This window comes from Zootoca vivipara, chromosome Z1 (genome assembly GCF_965207765.1).
Source record: "Zootoca vivipara chromosome Z1, rZooViv2.hap1.1, whole genome shotgun sequence".
In the NCBI taxonomy this organism is placed as follows: Eukaryota; Metazoa; Chordata; class Lepidosauria; order Squamata; family Lacertidae; genus Zootoca; species Zootoca vivipara.
Genome location: NC_142583.1, coordinates 70,634,659 through 70,653,509, shown reverse-complemented (window position 1 = coordinate 70,653,509; position 18,851 = coordinate 70,634,659). Strand labels below are relative to the sequence as shown.

At 48.6% G+C, this 18,851-nt stretch overlaps 1 protein-coding gene across 1 annotated transcript in view; it reads left to right on the top strand.

Annotated features, from left to right (window-relative positions):
• The window catches only part of GFRA4 (GDNF family receptor alpha 4), a 190,105-nt gene extending 173,204 nt beyond the window's left edge, over positions 1 to 16,901 (top strand). The window contains exons 6-10 of the mRNA XM_088657127.1: positions 1,532 to 1,877; positions 3,565 to 3,674; positions 4,672 to 4,806; positions 9,321 to 9,478; positions 16,243 to 16,901. Coding sequence (XP_088513253.1) covers positions 1,532 to 1,877; positions 3,565 to 3,674; positions 4,672 to 4,806; positions 9,321 to 9,478; positions 16,243 to 16,386 — 893 coding nt within the window. The 3' untranslated portion in view covers positions 16,387 to 16,901. The remainder of the gene's footprint in view (positions 1 to 1,531; positions 1,878 to 3,564; positions 3,675 to 4,671; positions 4,807 to 9,320; positions 9,479 to 16,242) is intronic.
• The last annotated feature ends 1,950 nt before the right edge of the window (positions 16,902 to 18,851 follow it).

Genomic DNA, 18,851 nt, shown 5'->3' with positions numbered 1-18,851 from the left:
GCTCAAATCCTCACTCGGCCATGAAGCTCACTGGGTGACCTTGGGCCAGTCACTCACTCGCAGCCTACCCTACATCGCAGGGTCATTGTGAGAATAAATGGACTGGAGGAGAACTAAGTATGCCACTCTGAGCTCCTTGGAGGGAAAGTGGGAAATGAATGCAATGAATGAGTAAACAAATACCCAGAGCCAAGCTGCTAGTTAGCAATAGGGAGGCGAAAATAAATGCACCTGCTTTAAGGTAGCCCCGAAATTCCACAGGTGTAGTTGGATAAGTTTGTTAAATTGAAGCTGAAATGAAAAATGGCTAAAGGTAAATTGCTGAAGGGTTGCTAACATGGGGGTTTTTAGTGGCCCGAAGTGCCTTCCATCAGCTTCTGCTGGTGGCACAGCTACGCCCCTATCTGGACAGGGATAGCCTAACTCCTGTTGTCCATGCTCTAGTAACCTCAAGGTTAGATTACTGCAGTGTGTTATACGTAGGGCTGCCTCTGAAGACAGTTCGGAAACTTCAGCTGGTGCAGAATTAAACAGCCAGGTTGCTCACCGGAGCAGGACCGTTTGAGCATATTACACTGATCCTGGTCTGGCTGCACTGGCGACCAATTAGTTTCCGAGCCGAATTCAAAGTGCTGGTTTTGACCTATAAAGCCTTAAAAGGCTAAAAAGGTTCCACATGAACCTACCCTGACCCTGAGATCACCTTCTGAGGCCCTCCTTCGTGGCCTCCTCCTTGAGAGGTCCGGAGGGTGGCAACACGAGAACGGAGCCTTCTCTGCAGTGGCTCCCCATCTGTGGAATGCTCTCCCCAGGGAAGTTCACCTGGCGCCTTCATGATATACTGGTACCTTTAGGCGCCAGGCAAAAACGTTCCTTTTTAACCAGGCCTTTGGTTGACCTGATCAACATCCCATACCCTTTTAAATGTGGCTCTTGGGCGGGGGATATTATTGGGGTTTTGCTGTTATTTTTATTTTATATACTATGATCTTTTTATGTGAACCGCCCTGAGACCTCCGGGTATAGGGTGGTATATAAATTTAATAATAATTATAATTATAATTTAAGGGACCCAGGTGGTGCTGTGGGTTAAACCACTGAGCCTAGGGCTTGCTGATCAGAAGGTCGGTGGTTCGAATCCCTGTGACGGGGTGAGCTCCCGTTGCTCGGTCCCAGCTCCTGCCAACCTAGCAGTTCAAAAGCACATCAAAGTGCAAGTAGATAAATAGGGACCGCTACAGCGGGAAGGTAAACGGCGTTTCCGTGTGCTGCTCTGGTTCGCCAGAAGGGGCTTTGTCATGCTGGCCACATGACCTGGAAGCTGTATGCCGGCTCCCTCGGCCAATAATGTGAGATGAGCATGTAACCCCAGAGTCGGTCACAACTGGACCTAATGGTCAGGGGTCCCTTTACCTTATAATTATAATTAAGCCATAGAAGTATAGTATTGTAGAGTTGAAAGGGTCATCCAGCCTACCCCCCACCCCAATGCAAGATGGGCATTCCGGACTGGCGTATCTCTGCCCCGCAGGCTCCGAGAATGAGGTCACCCAGGTGAACCGCTGCTTGGATGCCGCCAAGGCCTGCAATGTGGACGAGGTTTGCCAGCGCCTTCGGACTGAGTACGTCTCCTCCTGCATCCGCCGTGTGGCCCGGTCAGACACCTGCAACCGCTCCAAGTGCCACAAGGCCTTGCGGAAGTTCTTTGACCGCGTGCCCCCCGAGTACACACACGAGCTGCTCTTCTGCCCCTGCGATGACACGGCCTGCGCGGAGAGGCGCAGGCAGACCATCGTGCCCACCTGCTCCTACGAGGCCAAGGAGAGACCCAACTGCTTGGCGCCGCTCGACTCCTGCCGAGTGAACTACGTCTGCAGGTACGATGCTGCGTTTTGCACCCCATTGCTACTGCAAAGTGGAACTCTTTTTCTGTGGTTCATTTTGCATACCGCCCATCCCTGCATATTTTACATGAACTACACCATTCAGTAAACCATTGTTACATCCATCAAATCTTATTTACACTGTTGAATTTATCTTAATGCTACCGGCATTTTTAAAAGAACACAATTTTCACCCATATATTCAGTAAACGTTTTCCAGTCTTCTTTAAACATGCATCCTTCTCGTTCTCTTATTCTGTATGTTAAATCTGCAAGCTGCGCGTATTCCATCAGTTTAAGTTGCCATTCTTCTTTCTCGCTCATTTTCCATTTTGGGGCTAACAAAACACAGGCCACAGTAGTAGCAAACATAAATAGTCTTTTTTGACGTCTGGGAATTTCCCTCTGAATTATCCCCACCAAAAAGCGCTCTGGTTTTTTGGGAAAGGTACTTTTAAACATTTTTTTCAATTCATTTTATATCATTTCCCAATATTCTTTTACCCTTTTACACATCCATCACATATGATAAAACGTACCCTCAACCTCTTCACATCTCCAGCACTTATCTGATTCGGACTTATACATTTTAGTAAGTCTGCTCAGAGTTAAATACCATCTGTAAATCATTTTCTGGTAGTTTCATGGTATGCAAAATGAACCACGGGAAGAGAAGGAGGGAAGTCATGGATTTAAGGTTGTTTAAATGAATATTTTGAAATGTAATTTAGAACATTTAATAGATAGATAGATGATAGATAGATAGATAGATAGATGAGAGAGAGAGAGAGAGAGAGAGAGAGAGAGGGGAAAGTGGAACTCTGGAGCCTGAGGTTAAAAAAGAAAGCTCGTCTCCTTTCCCCGTATAGAGGTGATGGAAAAGAGGCCACAGCGTGGGGTTTCTTTTTCATGCAAGCCTTCCCCCATGCACCCAGCCCCTTGGTTCAGAGCACATGTCCAGTCTGATGTGCTTAAGAACCATGGTGCTGGCTATCAGGTCCAGCTCACTGTTAGTCCCAGGCATCAGCAGAGAAAGTAAAAAATAAATAAAAATGTTCTTTTGTCCTTCGTTTTGTACAAAGAGAGCGAGAGAAGCCTTTGACTGGGATGCCCTTGGTCCTGAGCAGGCTTGAGTTATCTGTACATGGCAATAGGCCAATGGGAGCCCCTGTCCTTGCTGGAGCTGCAACGTGGTGTCAGAAATGCTCAATACCCTTGTGTTTTGTGCGTGTGGAAACTCTGCTTGTGTTTGGGGTGAAAGCTGCACAGCATCTTTCTTCCTTGACATTGGCGCTTAGCAGTGCTGGAGCTCACCGGGAGATAATAGATAGATAGATCAGATACCTTCGGAACACATGCTTTAAAAATTGTGTCCATAGTGAAGAATGAAAAGCAGTAGCAGCAACCAGGACGTAGCTGAGGTGACATGCTTCTGAACGCCAATAGCTGGGAATCACAAGTGGGGAATCATAGAACTGTAGAGTTGGAAGGGATCCCAAGAATCGTCTCGTCCAACCCTCTGCAATGCAAGTATCGTTTAGCCCTTGCCGAAAGGTGTGGCAGTGAAAAACACCTGGAGGGCAATCAGGCTGGGAAAGGCTGCCTAGTTGAGGGTCTGCTTTTGATATGAGCGTGTCAAATTGCACAGCAGTTAACTTCTCCCCCTTTGCCTCTCTCCCAGATCCCGCTACGCCGAGTTCCAGTTCAACTGCCAGCCCTCCGCACAGTCTGCGACAGGGTGCCAGAGGGAAAATTACGCTGCCTGTCTGCTGGCCTATACTGGGATCATAGGTACATAACGGGGATTTGTTTAAAATTTGCTTGTTTTCAGTCGGCCAGAAAAATCGCTGCCATGTTAATGCAAACATTGCTCCATTGGTGATTCCTCCATGCTGAAGTTTACAACCCTAACTGGCACAGAATGTGACTGGAAACCCAGGGTCCTTTGCAACATTGCAAAGCATCCGATCATGTGTAGCTTAATGCTTAAAATAAAAGACATCATCATCATCATCATCATTTTACTTACAACCCACAATCAACTGCAATAATCCAGGCATCCCCAAACTGCGGCCCTCCAGATGTTTTGGCCTACAACTCCCATGATCCCTAGCTAACAGGACAAGTAGTCGGGGAAGATGGGAATTGTAGTCCAAAACATCTGGAGGGCCGAAGTTTGGGGATGCCTGATCCACACTTTCATTTGACCCATATTTTGATCATATTGTTTACCAATTAATTACCCTGAGTCCAAGAGCTTCCCTCTTTGTTCTGTGGTTGTGCCTTGTGAAAATCCTGTCTTACCTGCTGAACTGAACCTCAGTTAAACAAAAGCTCTCTGGATTTTCCATGCATCTAGTGCTTTTTTAAAAAAATTGCCAACTTGCTTTGGCCACATGGACACCCCAGGCATTGACAGCACGACAATGGCACTTTAAACAGCCATGGTTTCCCTCAAAGAATTCTGGGAGCTGCAGTCTGCTGAGGGTGTTGAGAGTTGTTAGGAGACCCCTTGTTCCCCTCCCAGAGCTACAATTCCCAGAGTTCCCTGGGAAGAAGGATGGATTGTGAAACCACCCTTAAACTACAGCTCCCAGAATTCTTTGGACTGTTCCAAGTGGAATCATGGTGCTTTAAATGCATGATATGAATATGGGTGTTTTTATCTGGAGCAGCTATTCCTGAGCTGTTGCCAGAGTTTGACATAAAATTGGGTTTTTTCCTCCACTCATCAACAAATATTCTCTCTCTCCCCCCACTTCCCACTCCCCATTCCACCTCCTGGCAGGTAGTCCCATCACCCCAAACTACATCGACAACTCAACGTCAAACATTGCACCCTGGTGCACGTGCAACGCCAGCGGGAACAGGCAGGAGGAATGCGAGAGCTTCCTACACCTCTTCACCAAGAATCTCTGCCTCCGTAAGTATAGGCTTGCCATCCGTCTGGAAAATTCCTGACGTGTCCTGGTTTTTCAGGTGTAAAAATGGCATCAGGGGGGATTTTGCCGAAGCGTCAAAATGTCAGGGGAAACCTGACATTTTGGGGAGTTTCCCCCCAAAAAAGCTGAACAGTTTTTGTTTTTGTTTTTTAAAAAATATTTTTGATTTTTACAAATTCATTCACACAGGTAATGTTATAACAAATAATCAAAATTGCACAAGATTCTTCCGAATCGCAAAACTTCCCTCCTTCCCTCTGTGGGTTCTTTAAGTAGCTTTTTAAACTGCATATTATAAATCCGTCTAATTCACCATCCTGCATTGTATCCAAAATCTATGTATCATTGCAAGAGTTATTTAAAGCATGCCCAAGAGTTCAAGTGTTTGCAGTGGTCTTTCAAGTACAATATCTATTTGTCCCATTCTTTGTTGAAGTTTTGATCCTCCTGATTTCTGACTTTCCCAGTTAATCTTGCCATCTCTCCATAGTCCAATAATTTCATCTGTCGGTCTGCCCTGGTGGGTATCTTATCATCCTTTCAGCTCTGGGCAAGAAAAGCTAAACCATTTCGGTGGTTTCCTAAAATAAATAAATCACTTTTTGAAATATGGGAACCCTACGGTTCTCCCAAGCACCAGAGTTGGGGGGGGGGATGCCCCCTTCCTTCTCTCTCATGCCCAAACCCAGTGTCAACTCTGAGTAAGGAGAATCCTTCTGCTCCAAAACGGATGTCTCGGTCCTTGAGAGTGGCACAAGGAGGAGGAGGAGGTGAAGCAGGCAGCCAGGCCTTTCAAATGTCAGAGGCAGGGAAGAAAAATCTCTGGCAGGTTGAGCACGTCAAGTCTCATCAGCGTCCTGAGAAGGACGCGAGGCTGTCGAGGCTCAAGGAGATGTGACAAGAGCAGACCTTGCAACAGATTGGATCTCGGCGGCTGCTAAGGACGGAGCGTCCCTCTTTACGAGAACTCTCTGGCAAGGGCAGGCCTCCTGGCCTCGCGGGTACTAACTTCGCTAGCACAGGGGCCAGACATTCAGTGCCTGCCTACTCTGAGCTTCTTTAGATGCAGGGAGGAGGGCAGCAATAGGTCAGGAAAATCATTGCCTACCTTTAGCATCTCCTGCACAGCTGAGTTCAACTACCACATTGTTACAATGGGATTCCTTTATTGCGTATCTCAGCCACAGATGCTTACATTTTAACGTTTCAGCGGGATGGCATTGTTGCATTTCTTCATTGCACCTTTTAACTATGCACATGTATATTTTACTCATTCTTATTTGTTATTATTATTTATTAAAGTTGTATACCCATATGCGGAAGGGACGCGGGCAGCACTGTGGGTTAAACCACTGAGCCTCTTGGGCTTGCCGATCAGAAGGTCAGTGATTCGAATCCCCGCGACGGGGTGAGCTCCTGTTGCTCGGTCCCAGTTTCTGCCACCTAGCAGTTCAAAAGACCGTCAAAGTGCAAGTAGATAAATAGGTACCACTACAGCGGGAAGGTAAACGGGTGTTTCTGTGCGCTGCTCTGGTTCGCCAGAAGCGGCTTAGTCATGCTGGCCACATGACCCGGAAGCTGTATGCCGGCTACCTCAGCCAGCAAAATGAGATGACGCTGCAACCCCAGAGTCATCCGTGACTGGACCTAATGGCCAGGGGTCCCTTTACCTTTATACCCATATGCATGCCCATAGATCTCAGGAGATGGAGCTGAGGACACATAGTAGAAGAAGGAATCGCCCTCAGGTCCTGTCAGGGACCGTGCTGAGGAGGGCTGCACTGAGGAGGAATGGTGAGAGGCACCCCCTGCTCCTGATCTGGACTCTGAATCTTCCCAGGAGCAGGAGGGCAGTATAGATTTGGAAGAGTGGTTTGCAGAGGGACATAGTTCAGAAGGCAGAAGCTGGGAAATACTCTTTGGGGAACAGCTAGAAGAAGAGGAAACACTGGGAGAGAGGGGGTCAACAGGTTCACCCCCCTTCTCCAAGGACATGGAGAGCTCAGAAAGCGTCAGAACAGAAAGCACAGAGACTACAAACTCAGATTACGAGACATAGATTAATAGGGAGGGAGGAGTGACCCTTAGGGAGGAGAGCCACCATTTCTAGTAGACGTGTTCTTTGTTCTCGCACTGTGAAAGATTCTAAGTGGTAAGAGATTCCTTTCATTTGATCTTTTGTTTACCGCCATGGGGGAGGAAGCCGATTCCCCGAAACCTGACAGACCCATCCCCAGTTGTGCATATCTACACCAGGAGTAGTTTCACAAGAAGACTCTGTTTGTGCCAGGACCGCCCTGAATATGCTCAGAGTCCATATTCCCCTCGGGCTTACAAACCATGATAGAGGAACCACAGTCTGCCCTGCTATGCCAGAGTCAATGACTGCTAAAATAAGCTGGGGCCCTTTAAATTTAGATGCTCCTCCTGCTAAAGTTGAGGCTTTTAACCAAGGTTGACCAGCAGCTCCTATTTAAGGCTCAGTCGGAGGCTGACTGGCGCTGAAACAACATTTAAGTGCTGCTCTTGTAGAATCTATAGCCTGAGCTGTCCGGTGTCCTTGCCTTGCCTGCTGCTCGAAAACTCTCCAAAGTCTCAACAAGTTAAATTCCCGGATTAGGGAGCAGCTGCATCATGTCTCTGGTGCAAATGCATGCAAATTTATGTGCATTAACTCTCAGGCACCATGCCGGGCACAGCCTGCCGTTTCACACTGCTGCAGTATATTTCGAAACATCGATAAGTGATCCTTGGACAATTAGGCTGTTTTCTAGCATACCTTTCACCAAAAGAACACAAACACCCTTTTGGCTTTTAAATCACAGGAAGACAGGCTGTTGCAGAGTAAATTGCAGTGTGAAATCAGGTGAAAATGGGGATGGGAGAACACAAGGGAGCGTTCCTGGCCACGAGAAGTCCTGTCTTACAAGCATATCCCACGACATCACCTGTAAATGAGGAGACGGGTTGCTCCAGAAGCATTTCTGAAACTGGAGCCTAGAAACCACACATATCAGATTAATATCTCTGGCCCTCGGCACGCAGCAAGGGGGCAGAGGGAGTGGAGATCTTTAAATGAAAAAAGGACCAGGATACATAAATCACCTCCCTCCGTCTCCATAAGGCAGTTAAATTATTCACATTACAAAGGAGTGCACTTGGAGAGTTTTAGGACTTTAGAGAAGAATGCATATTACAGGGAGACCACATCTAGTGGGTAAGGATATGAGAGAGAATCCCCACATGTTCCCAGAGCCCAAATACAAACTGGGCCTTGCTCAGCAAGCAAGGCGGCAAGCTTAAAAGTTCTTTACTTGTGGGGTAGCCGCAATCAGACCTGTTTCCAAAGGAGATTTTAAGCTCTTCATTGTGCTTCATTGGCCGCCCACAAGCTTTAGAGTTTGGAGAGATGGAGGGGAAACTTCTCTCTCTCTCTCTCTCTCTCTCTCTCTCTCTCTCTCTCTCTCTCTCTCTCTCTCTCTCTCTCTCTCTCTCTCTCTCTCTCTCTCTCCACTTCCCCTGTGCCATGCATAATTTTATAAACCCCATATAATAATAATTTTTTAATTTATACCCCGCCCATCTGGCTGGGTTTCCCCAGCCACTCTGGGCGGCTCCCAACAGAATATTAAAAACATGACAAAACATCAATCATTAAAAACTTCCCTAAACAAGGCTGCCTTCATATGTCTTCTAAAGGTCAGGTAGTCATTTATCTCCTTGACATCTGATGGGAGGGCCTTCCACAGGGCAGGCGCCACTACCCAGAAGGCTCTGGTTCCCTGTAACCTCACTTCTCGCAGTGAGGGAACCACCAGAAGGCCCTCGGAGCTGGACATCAGTGCATACCTGCCAAGCTCCTGCCGGAAAAATAAGGGATCGGCAGACTGGAAGTAGCGCTGCCGCCATTTTGGAACTGGGCAGAGCAGCATCGAAAGTCGCTTCTGAGCATGCGCCGCCCAGTTCCAAAATGGCCGTCGCGCCAGAAATTGCTTCTGCACATGTCCAGAGACTCCAGACATGAGCAGAAAAAGCCTCCCCCGGCCGGTAAGTAAACCGGGAAAAAACAAATCTGTTTTTCCAGCTGGTAACGGCTGGAAAAACGGGGGTTTCCCGGGGAATATGGGAGACTTGGCAGCTATGCATCAGTTTCCAGGCTGAACAATGGGGGTGGAAACGCTCCTTCAGGTATACTGGGCCAAGACTGTTTAGGGCTTTAAAGGTCAGCACCAACACTTTGAACTGTGCTCAGAAACGTACTGGGAGCCAATGTAGGTCTTTCAAGACCGGTGTTATGTGGTCTCGGCAGCCACTCCCAGTCACCAGTCTAGCTGCCACATTCTGGATTAGTTGCAGTTTCCGGGTCACCTTCAAAGGGAGCCCCACGTAGAGCGCATTGCAGTAGTCCAAGCGGGAGATAACTATCATTACATTCAAAGTATGAGGCAGCTTCCTGTGTGGAAACGAGGGAAACGATCCTGCTTTCCTCTTTCAGAGAATGCCATCCAGGCCTTTGGCAACGGAACGTACCTGAGCACCGCCCTGGGCTCCTCCACCCCTCCCACGACGCAGATGCGCAAGCAGGAGAGGAACGCCAACAAGGCAGCAGCCACCCTCAGAGAGAACATCTTCGAACAGCTACAGCCCACCAAGGTAGGCAGAGGGCGCAGCCCAGGGGACAAGCATGGTAGCCATGAAAGACCTTTTCATCACCATCCTACCTTACACAGAGGAAATTTGAGCAGACACAGACCAAGGGACACCCTCCTTGGACCATCAACCAGCCTCGCTCCCACCCAGAGGCTGCTTGCAGCCTTTGCAGCGCCTTTCCAGAAGTTCTGACAACCAGTTGTGTCATTCAGAAAGAGACCTAGGTGGTATCCAGTGCAGGAGAACAGCTAGCACAATGACCACCAGCTCCTCAAAGGAACTTGCCCTCCCTCTCGCCGTGAACGGGCGAGAGGTCTCCTCCAAATCTGTTCCGGAGATTCCCCCAATCTTCCAGAGCAGATCTCGTTCTAGAAGCAAGCACACAAACATTGCAATACGTATAGAATCGTGGAATTGCGGAGTTGGAAGAGGCCACGACAGTAATCTAGCTCAACCCCCTGCAATGCAGGAATCTTTTGCCCAGCATGGGTCTTGAACCCACGACCCCGAGATTAAGAGCCTCATGTTCCAACAACTGAGCTATCCCAGGACAAGCAAGTGGCATGAGCTGCCCTAACTTTCACCAGCGATATTTCATTATGTACATGGACCCTAAAAGGGTTGCACTAGATATTCTGAGATGCGTATTTGGGGAGGGGAGGAGCATTTGCGGGGCAGAAGTGGGGCGGGTGGGATGGGTGCTTAACCCTACCTCACCCCCCAGTTGTCCTCAGTGACTCTCCTTACCTCAACTATTTCCCCCTTCTTCTAAAGTCAGGTTTCCCAGTCAAGTGGTGTGAAACCCAGTGGAGGGAGAGGATTCAGCGGGAGAGCATAGGGAAGGGAGAGGGTTAAGCACACCGGCACACACCCGCTGCTTCTTTGGCAGAAATGCTGCCCCTACTTTGCACTCAAGAAGCAAACACAGGATGAGTGAGCTCAGAGTCTGTTGCCAAGAAACTGCTTCCAGCTTTGATTCATTTTTATTCCATGAAGTTGTAATCAGGAGGAATTCGAACCAGTTCTCATTTAAAGGCGAACCTCACTAATTTGCACTAAGAGCCAAAGCACAATTTCTTTGAAATCTGCATGTCCCTGAATTTTGCCGGGCTACTTCTCCAGCCAAGTAACTTGCATATATTGGGGGGAAGTGCATTTAATGTATGCATTAGTGAAAATTGCTTGCATTGCAGTTGGAGGAAATCCCTTTGCAAAATTGTGCGTTTAAGGAAAAGAATGCATATGAAAATGTGAGCATTACGGTAGGAAAAATTTGCAATAAGATGCTGATCAGTTTTGACGAGGACCTTCTATATACAGTGGTACCTCTACTTATGAATTTAATGTGTTCCGAACGCACATTAGTAAGTCGAAAAAATGTGTAAGTCGAATCCCATAGGAATGCATTGAGAGAAAAAATTCGTAAGTAGAAGCAACCCTATCTAAAAATTCGTAAGTAGAAAAAATCCTATCTAAACCGCATCCAAGATGGCGGACGGAGCTCCATTTGTAAGTAGAAACATTTGTAAGTAGAGTTATTCGTAAGTAGAGGTACCACTGTATATATTTTTAAACAATCACAATCTGATGTGAAAATGGGGAGAGCTGAACCTACGATTGGAAATGGGGAAGAACTGAAATTGATAGATCCACCTGCTTCTAAGAAGTTTTTTGTTTTCCCCCTTTGATTTGAAAGTCATGCATGCCCCAGCAACAGCAACAGCAGCACCAGATCCAATAAGATTGCCTTGCTGGGAATTCTTTCTTTGGCTGCTGCCGCCGTTTCTTCCATGCTCGGAGCTGAACTACCTTTGCCATCTCTAACTCCTCCTGGCACCCAGCAGCTGTGGGATAAGAGAAGAGCTAAGCCGATTAGACAGCAGGAGCGGGAGGTTTCAAAGAAACGGCATCTAACATCCCTACTTGTGAAGCTGCATCTCTGTCTGAGGAGCCGTCTCTCCTGAAACTGGGAAGGGAGGGAGATTTTTCCCCATTGAATCAAACTCATTTCTGCGTGCCCCCAAATTTGTGCCACAAAGCAGGAAAGTCAACAGATTTCCACAAGCAGACTGTGTGCATCCCACACGTCCAGTATTTGGCTCTGCCCAATGTGGAAGGCGGGGGATGCGGGTGGCGCTGTGGGTTAAACCACTGAGCCTAGGGCTTGCTTATCAGAAGGTCAGGCGGTTCGAATCCCGGCGACGGGGTGAGCTCCCGTTGCTCGGCCCCTGCTCCTGCCCACCTAGCAGTTCAAAAGCACATCCAAGTGTAAGTAGATAAATAGGAACCTCTCTGGCGGGAAGGTAAACGGCATTTCTGTGCGCTACTCTGGTTTGCCAGTCATGCTGGCCACATGACCCGGAAGCTGTCGGCTGGCTCCCTCGGCCAGTAAAGCGAGATGAGCGTCGCAACCCCAGAGTCGTCTGCGACTGGACCTAATGGTCAGGGGTCCCTTTACCTTTAATGTGGAAAGCAATGGTTCTGCACACCACCCAGAGAGACAAACTAGGTGTTGCTTTGGTGCACACAGGCTTCTCGCTGCCCTAATGGTCTGTCCACCAGTTCAGCTGTATGGCGGCTGGCAGGTTCCTTGTCACAAGGCATGTGATCTCCCCCCAAAAAGCTCACCAACTTTGGCTCTCCAACAAATGCAATAAAGTCAAACCATTGTTGCAGGCAAAAAAAAAAAATCAATGTGAGGGGAGGGAATGTGGGGGGGGGGTGACAAGAAATTTCCCATGCCGGGTACCAACTGACCTTGCTCAGGGGCTACCTTAACTGTGTCACTGTCTTGGGGGGGGTGAGAGATGTCAGGTGATGGCTTCAAAAAGGCACCGACACTGAACCTCGCGTTGGTTATTTGCAGGCACAGTTTGGATCAAAACCACACCCGCAAATAGACTTTCATCTACGGATGAAATATGTCTATTGATAGGTGAGGTTTGAATCCAAATGTCATGGACCGGCAGGATGCAGAAGAAGGGTGGGAGGCAAAAGCTGGGGAACCCCCCAGGGGAAGAAGGCTCATAGCTCAGGGCTTGGTGGTAGGATGACAATGAGTGGCCAGAAGGAGCAGACTTGGGGGGAGGCGGAGGCGGAGGAAGCAGAAAAGGTAATAATAATAATAATAATAATAATAATAATAATAATAGTAGTAGTAAAGGTAAAGGGACCCCTGACCATTAGGTCCAGTCGTGACCGACTCTGGGGTTGCGCGCTCATCTCGCATTATTGGCTGAGGGAGCCGGCGTATAGCTTCCAGGTCATGTGGCCAGCATGACAAAGCCACTTCTGGCAAACCAGAGCAGCACATGGAAACGCCGTTTACCTTCCCGCTGTAGCGGTTCCTATTTATCTACTTGCATTTGCATTTTGACGTGCTTTCGAACTGCTAGGTTGGCAGGAGCTGGGACCAAGCAACGGGAGCTCACCCCGTCACAGGGATTCGAACCGCCGACCTTCTGATCAGCAAGCCCTAGGCTCAGTGGTTTAACCACAGCGCCACCTGGGTCCCAATAATAATAATAATAATAATTTATTATTTATACCCCGCCCATCTGGCTGGGTTTCCCCAGCCACTCTGGGCGGCTTACAACAGAAAAATAAAATACAATAATGGATTAAACATTAAAAGCCTCCCTAAACAGGGCTGCCTTCAGATGTCTTCTAAAAGTCTGATAGTTGTTTTTCTCTTTGACATCTGGTGGGAGGGCGTTCCACAGGGCGGGCGCCACTACCAAGAAGGCCCTCAGCCTAGTTCCCTGCAACTTGGCTTCTCGCAACGAGGGAACCGCCAGAAGGCCCTCGGTGCTGGACCTCAGTGTCCGGGCAGAATGATGGAGGTGGAGACGCTCCTTCAGGTATACAAGAGTTTGGAGGCATGCCTCTCCCAGGCCTTCCTGAAGATGCAGTCGGGGGCTGACCCTGGGACCTTCTGCACTCAGAGCAGAGGCTCTACCCCTGAGCTATGGCATTTCCCTCGAGGAGAGAAGCACAGGCAAGAGAGCAGAAATGCAGCTAAATCCATAGCTGCTGCAGTTTTCCCTTGTTGCTGACAATTCTTTGGATAACCAGAACGAAGATGTAAGCCTGGTACCCACCGGCGTAAGGTGTGTGTGTGTGTGTGTGTGTGTGTGTGTGTGTGTGTGTGTGTGATATGCTTAGCACAAAGTGTTTGTGTAACTCAGATCTAAGACCTCGCTAGCTGCAAAGTGTTCAGATCTGAACATGGGCTATCGAGAGTCGAGACTCACCTATTCATAATGGCCGCGGCTGTGAGCCGCGGCTTAATATAGCAGACGGCTTGTTTGATCACCTTGCCTCAGACGGATCCTGGTACCTATTTTGGGGCTCTGACAGCAGCCACTAAGAGGCTGCAGGTGAACCGCCAGGCACACACTCGCTTTGGCTTATCTCTGTCATCTCCAGGTGCTGCCATGCCCCACATAATTGATCACAAGACAGTGCCATAATGGCAGTGCCTATTAACTTGGGGGGGGTCCCCTTCAAGTATTTTATTGGGGGGCTGAAGGGACCTTGGCCTTGGGAGTTGGCTCCTATGTTTGGTTGTAAGACTGGGGGGAGGTAAATATCCATCTTTTGTGCTGCTCACGTTATTGCTTTGTTGTTCTTTAGAAATACTTTAGATGCTTTCTTGTTGTTGAAATATATAAAATAAAATAAAAAATCGTCCAGTAGCACCTTAGAGACCAACTACGTTTGTTCTTGGTAGAAGCTTTTGTGTGCATGCAGGTATCTGAAGAAGTGTGTATGCACACGAAAGCTTATACCAGGGGTAGGCAACCCAAGGCCCAATCGCCTTCTCAATCCGGCCCACGGATGGTCTGGGAATCAGCATGTTTTTACATGAGAAGAATGTGTGTTTTTATTTAAAATGCATCTCTGAGTTATTTGTGGGGCATAGGAATTTGTTCATTCCCCCCCCCCTAAAAAAATATAGTCTGGCCCACCACATGGTCTGAGGGACGGTAGACCAGCCCACGGCTGAAAAAGGTTCCTGACCCCTGGCTTATACCAAGAACAAACTTAGTTGGTCTCTAAGGTGCTACTGGACAAATTTTTTATTTTTATTTTATATATTTCGACAGTGTCAGACCAACACGGCTACCTACCTGAATCTTTCTCTTTGTTGTAAGGGAGAGACACAAAACCTTTGATAGACTTTGAGGGCCGCATTCCCTTCCTGTCAAGCTTTTCTAGGGGCCACATCCCAGAAGTGGGTGAAGACAGAGGAGGCTGGTTCATCTGGGCAAATGGGGCACCCTGCCTGCCTTCATCTATCTCCCACCTGCCTGCCTGCTTTCTCACAGCTAGCTAACAGGTGGCGCTGGCCACCAGCTTCCTCCCAAACACAACATGGAGGAGCAAAGGAACGAACTGCCCTCCATTGGCTCTGTCGCCACCTGCTGTTGCCTCCAGGAATTTCACACAACCAGTGGGCACCATGCACTACGGGGGGGGTTTCAGATCCACACTATACAATCAATGCACCACACATTTATTCCTGCATTGCAGGGGGCTGGACTAGATGGCCCTTGGAGTCCCTTCCAGCTCTACAGTTCCTTGATTCTACGATTCCGTATCAAACCACAGTCCCCTGTTCCCTTCCCTTGGGTACAGTTCCTGGAGCGGTTTAGCAGTCAATCTCTCTTCCCAGGGAACTGTAGCTCTATTATGGGGATAGAGGCCTCCTAACAAGCCCAGCAGCACCCTTAACAAACTATGGTTCCCATGATTCTTTGGGGGAGGCCTTGCTATAGCGCAGGTGGAGCCGCAGACTAACAAAACAAGGTCCTGCGTGAGTACCTGGAGGCGGTTGGAGGATGGATGGCGGCTAACAGATTGAGATTGAATCCCGACAAGACAGAAGTACTGTTTGTGGGGGACAGGAGGCGGGCAGGTGTGGAGGACTCCCTGGTCCTGAATGCGGTAACTGTGCCCCTGAAGGACCAGGTGCGCAGCTTGGGAGTCATTCTGGACACAGCTGTCCATGGAGGCACAGGTCAATTCTGTTTCCAGGGCAGCCGTTTATCAGCTCCATCTGGTACGCAGGCTGAGACCCTACCTGCCCGCGGACTGTCTCGCCAGAGTGGTGCATGCTCTAGTTATCTCTCGCTTGGACTACTGCAATGCGCTCTACATGGGGCTACCTTCCGGTGACCCGGAAACTACAACTAACCCAGAATGCGGCAGCTAGACTGGTGACTGGGAGCGGCCGCCGAGACCACATAACACCGGTCCTGAAAGACCTACATTGGCTCCCAGTACGTTTCCGAGCACAATTCAAAGTGTTGGTGCTGACCTTTAAAGCCCTAAATGGCCTCGGTCCAGTATACCTGAAGGAGCGTCTCCTCCCCCATCATTCTGCCCAGACACTGAGGTCTAGTGCCGAGGGCCTTCTGGCGGTTCCCTCGCTACGAGAAACTAAGTTACAGGGAACCAGGCAGAGGGCCTTCTCTGTGGTGGCACCCACCCTGTGGAATGCCCTCCCACCAGAGGTCAAAGAAAACAACAATTACCAGACCTTTAGAAGGCATCTTAAGGCAGCCCTGTTTAGGGAAGCTTTTAATGTTTGATGGATTTTTGTATTTTGATGTTTTGTTGGAAGCCGCCCAGAGTGGCTGGGGGAACCCGGCCAGATGGGCGGGGTATAAATAAATTATATTATTATTATTATTATTATTATTATTATTATTATTAATCAGCCAGGTGTTAACTCCCTGCCTTTACTGGTTTTCTCTTTCCAGGTATCTGCAGAGGAGAAGCTTCTACAAGATGCCACCCACCTAGCTTCTGACGGCTCCAGCTCAGCGCTGTCACTGGCCATTAACGGCTGGTTGGTGATGTGGTGTTCCGCTTCTACCAGTACATTCCTCCTGGCGTCCATGTGAATTGGAGCACGCCCACACTCAAGCGCCGTGACCGGACTGCTCTCCGTTTGTCTGTTTTCGAATCGGGGAGCTGGGGCAAAAGGCCTCGCCAGCTCCTGGCTCCCTCCCTCTTCAAGGTTATCAGGAGGAAAGGAAAGATACTCATCTCATCAGCTTGTTTGTCGACACCTTCCTGGGGAGCCATAATGTGTTCATCTGTGGAAGGACCCAGAAATCAGTCCCTGCAAGGAACCGCCTGATCCATCGTGGGGCCCGTCCTAAGGACTAATTCACACAGCAAGGACTAATTCACATTAGCTTATTTTGCCCCCCCCCCCCCAATATTTAGCAGGTCAGTCAAAGTTGCCTGCTTTGGTAGGCCGAAACAGTCTTAGGAACAACCCCAGCACAGTAGGATTTTGCTGCCATCTTGGAAAACCTCCCAAGAATGGGTTGAAGTAGGCTATGGCCCCGACTTCTCCATGTGTTGAGTCAAAGAACTGAACTGCTTCATCATGCCAATACTCCCATCTTGAGGTAGCGACACCACTCAATCAATCTCCATTTTGGTTTTTTTTTAGAAGGGGAGGGGGAGGGAAGAACTGAGCGCTTTGTCCTTGAGACCTGGGTCTCCAGACTCAGAATGAGACAGACAAGTCTGGGTATCTTAACTCTCTCCTTGGCCACAGTTTTTGGGTGGGAAATGGGGTCTATATCTGTTGAGCAGAGGGCTTTGGTTTGAAAATCCATGCTTGTTTGGAGCTTCATGAGGAGAGTTTAGACAGGACCAGCGGGACTGAACTTCTGAACCACCCATTCTTACCAGCAAGGCATTGACTTGGTTCCAGCACAGCACCTCCAAGGATAAAACCACACCTCATCTGGTACTCTACAAGAGAGCAATTGTAGATGTACCTGGAATCCTCCCATGCAACAGGTGTGTGTTTCTTCAGCCTGGGTGGCCCTTCTAGACTCTTGTATTGAAGCCCGATTCATGCTCCTGATTCACTGAAATGCTTCTGATTCACTGTATTTGAGAGACTCTCCCTTACTCTCCTCAGTGATCTTCAAAGGAGAGTTTGGTATTTACCGCAGGAAACCCACCTCTGTAATTTGGTCCAGGAAAGAGATTGCAGGACAGAAGTCTTTAAAAATGTTCATCTCAAACATTTCAACCGTCTGGTATTTTGAGATCCCCAAACAACACATCTTGCACATCCAAACATTTGCTGCCGGTAAACAGAAACCACTGGGATCAGAGACAGAATGTCACCTCCAGGACCGATGTCCAGATGCACGAATTGACCACTCAGCCAAACGTTTGAATTATCTTCTCGGAAAAGGACTGTTTTGGGTTGTGAGTGGATGTAATGGATATTCCATCTGTGGCGGGTTCTGGTCAGCAATGGCTGACCCACTGGTTCAAGGGAGCATTTGTAGCAAGCGATGGTCCTGGGAGTGTCAACTGGGTCTATGGGGGCAGGTATTACTCTTTCCGCCATTCCAACTTGCCTAGCAATGCATTACATCTACCATTCGTGGTCACGGCTCATGTGAGTCAACCATAGTTAGATTCCGACACAATATTTTGACCCCAATTCAAGACAGAGGTTAGCCCCCATGGAGAGCATTCTGATCAAGGGACTTAAAGGCCCTGAACCTTGTATTGAAATGTGGCCTCCCTCTTCTTGTGCACAGATTATTTTTTAAAAAACAACAACACAGAAATTGACCTCATACCTACATTCCACAGCTCTCCAGGGCTGAACATGCAGGCGTTTGTTCTTACGGAAGGGAATGCTTTCCTCTTCACGTGTGCATCAGAATTCCGGCATACCCAACAAACTTGTTTGGTGGTGCACATGAGCACACAAATTTGGAAAAGCTAGAAAATGCAGGGATGATCAGCTTGGGGGAAGGGACAGAGGGAGCTCATTCCAGTACATTACCATCCCATCCACCTACAAAACATGACGAGGTATCATCTTGTATATTGGCCACCAGCTGGTTCCTTGATTCCCGGCCCAGAGATGGATTTAGGGGCAGGGGCAACTGGTTATGCCGCACTGGGCACCAAGCCTAGGGGTGCCGCAGACCGTCACAACTATAATGTAGTGAATATAATGTAGTGACCCAGGTGGCGCTGTGGTTAAATCACTGAGCCTAGGGCTTGCTGATCAGAAGGTCGGCGGTTCGAATCCCTGTGACGGGGTGAGCTCCCGTTGCTTGGTCCCAGCTCCTGCCAACCTAGCAGTTCGAAAGCACGTCAAAATGCAAGTAGATAAATAGGAACCGCTACAGCGGGAAGGTAAACGGCGTTTCCATGTGCTGCTCTGGTTTGCCAGAAGCGGCTTTGTCATGCTGGCCACATGACCTGGAAGCTATATGCCGGCTCCCTCGGCCAATAATGCGAGATGAGCACGCAACCCCAGAGTCGGTCACGACTGGACCTAATGGTCAGGGGTCCCTTTACCTTTACCTTTAGA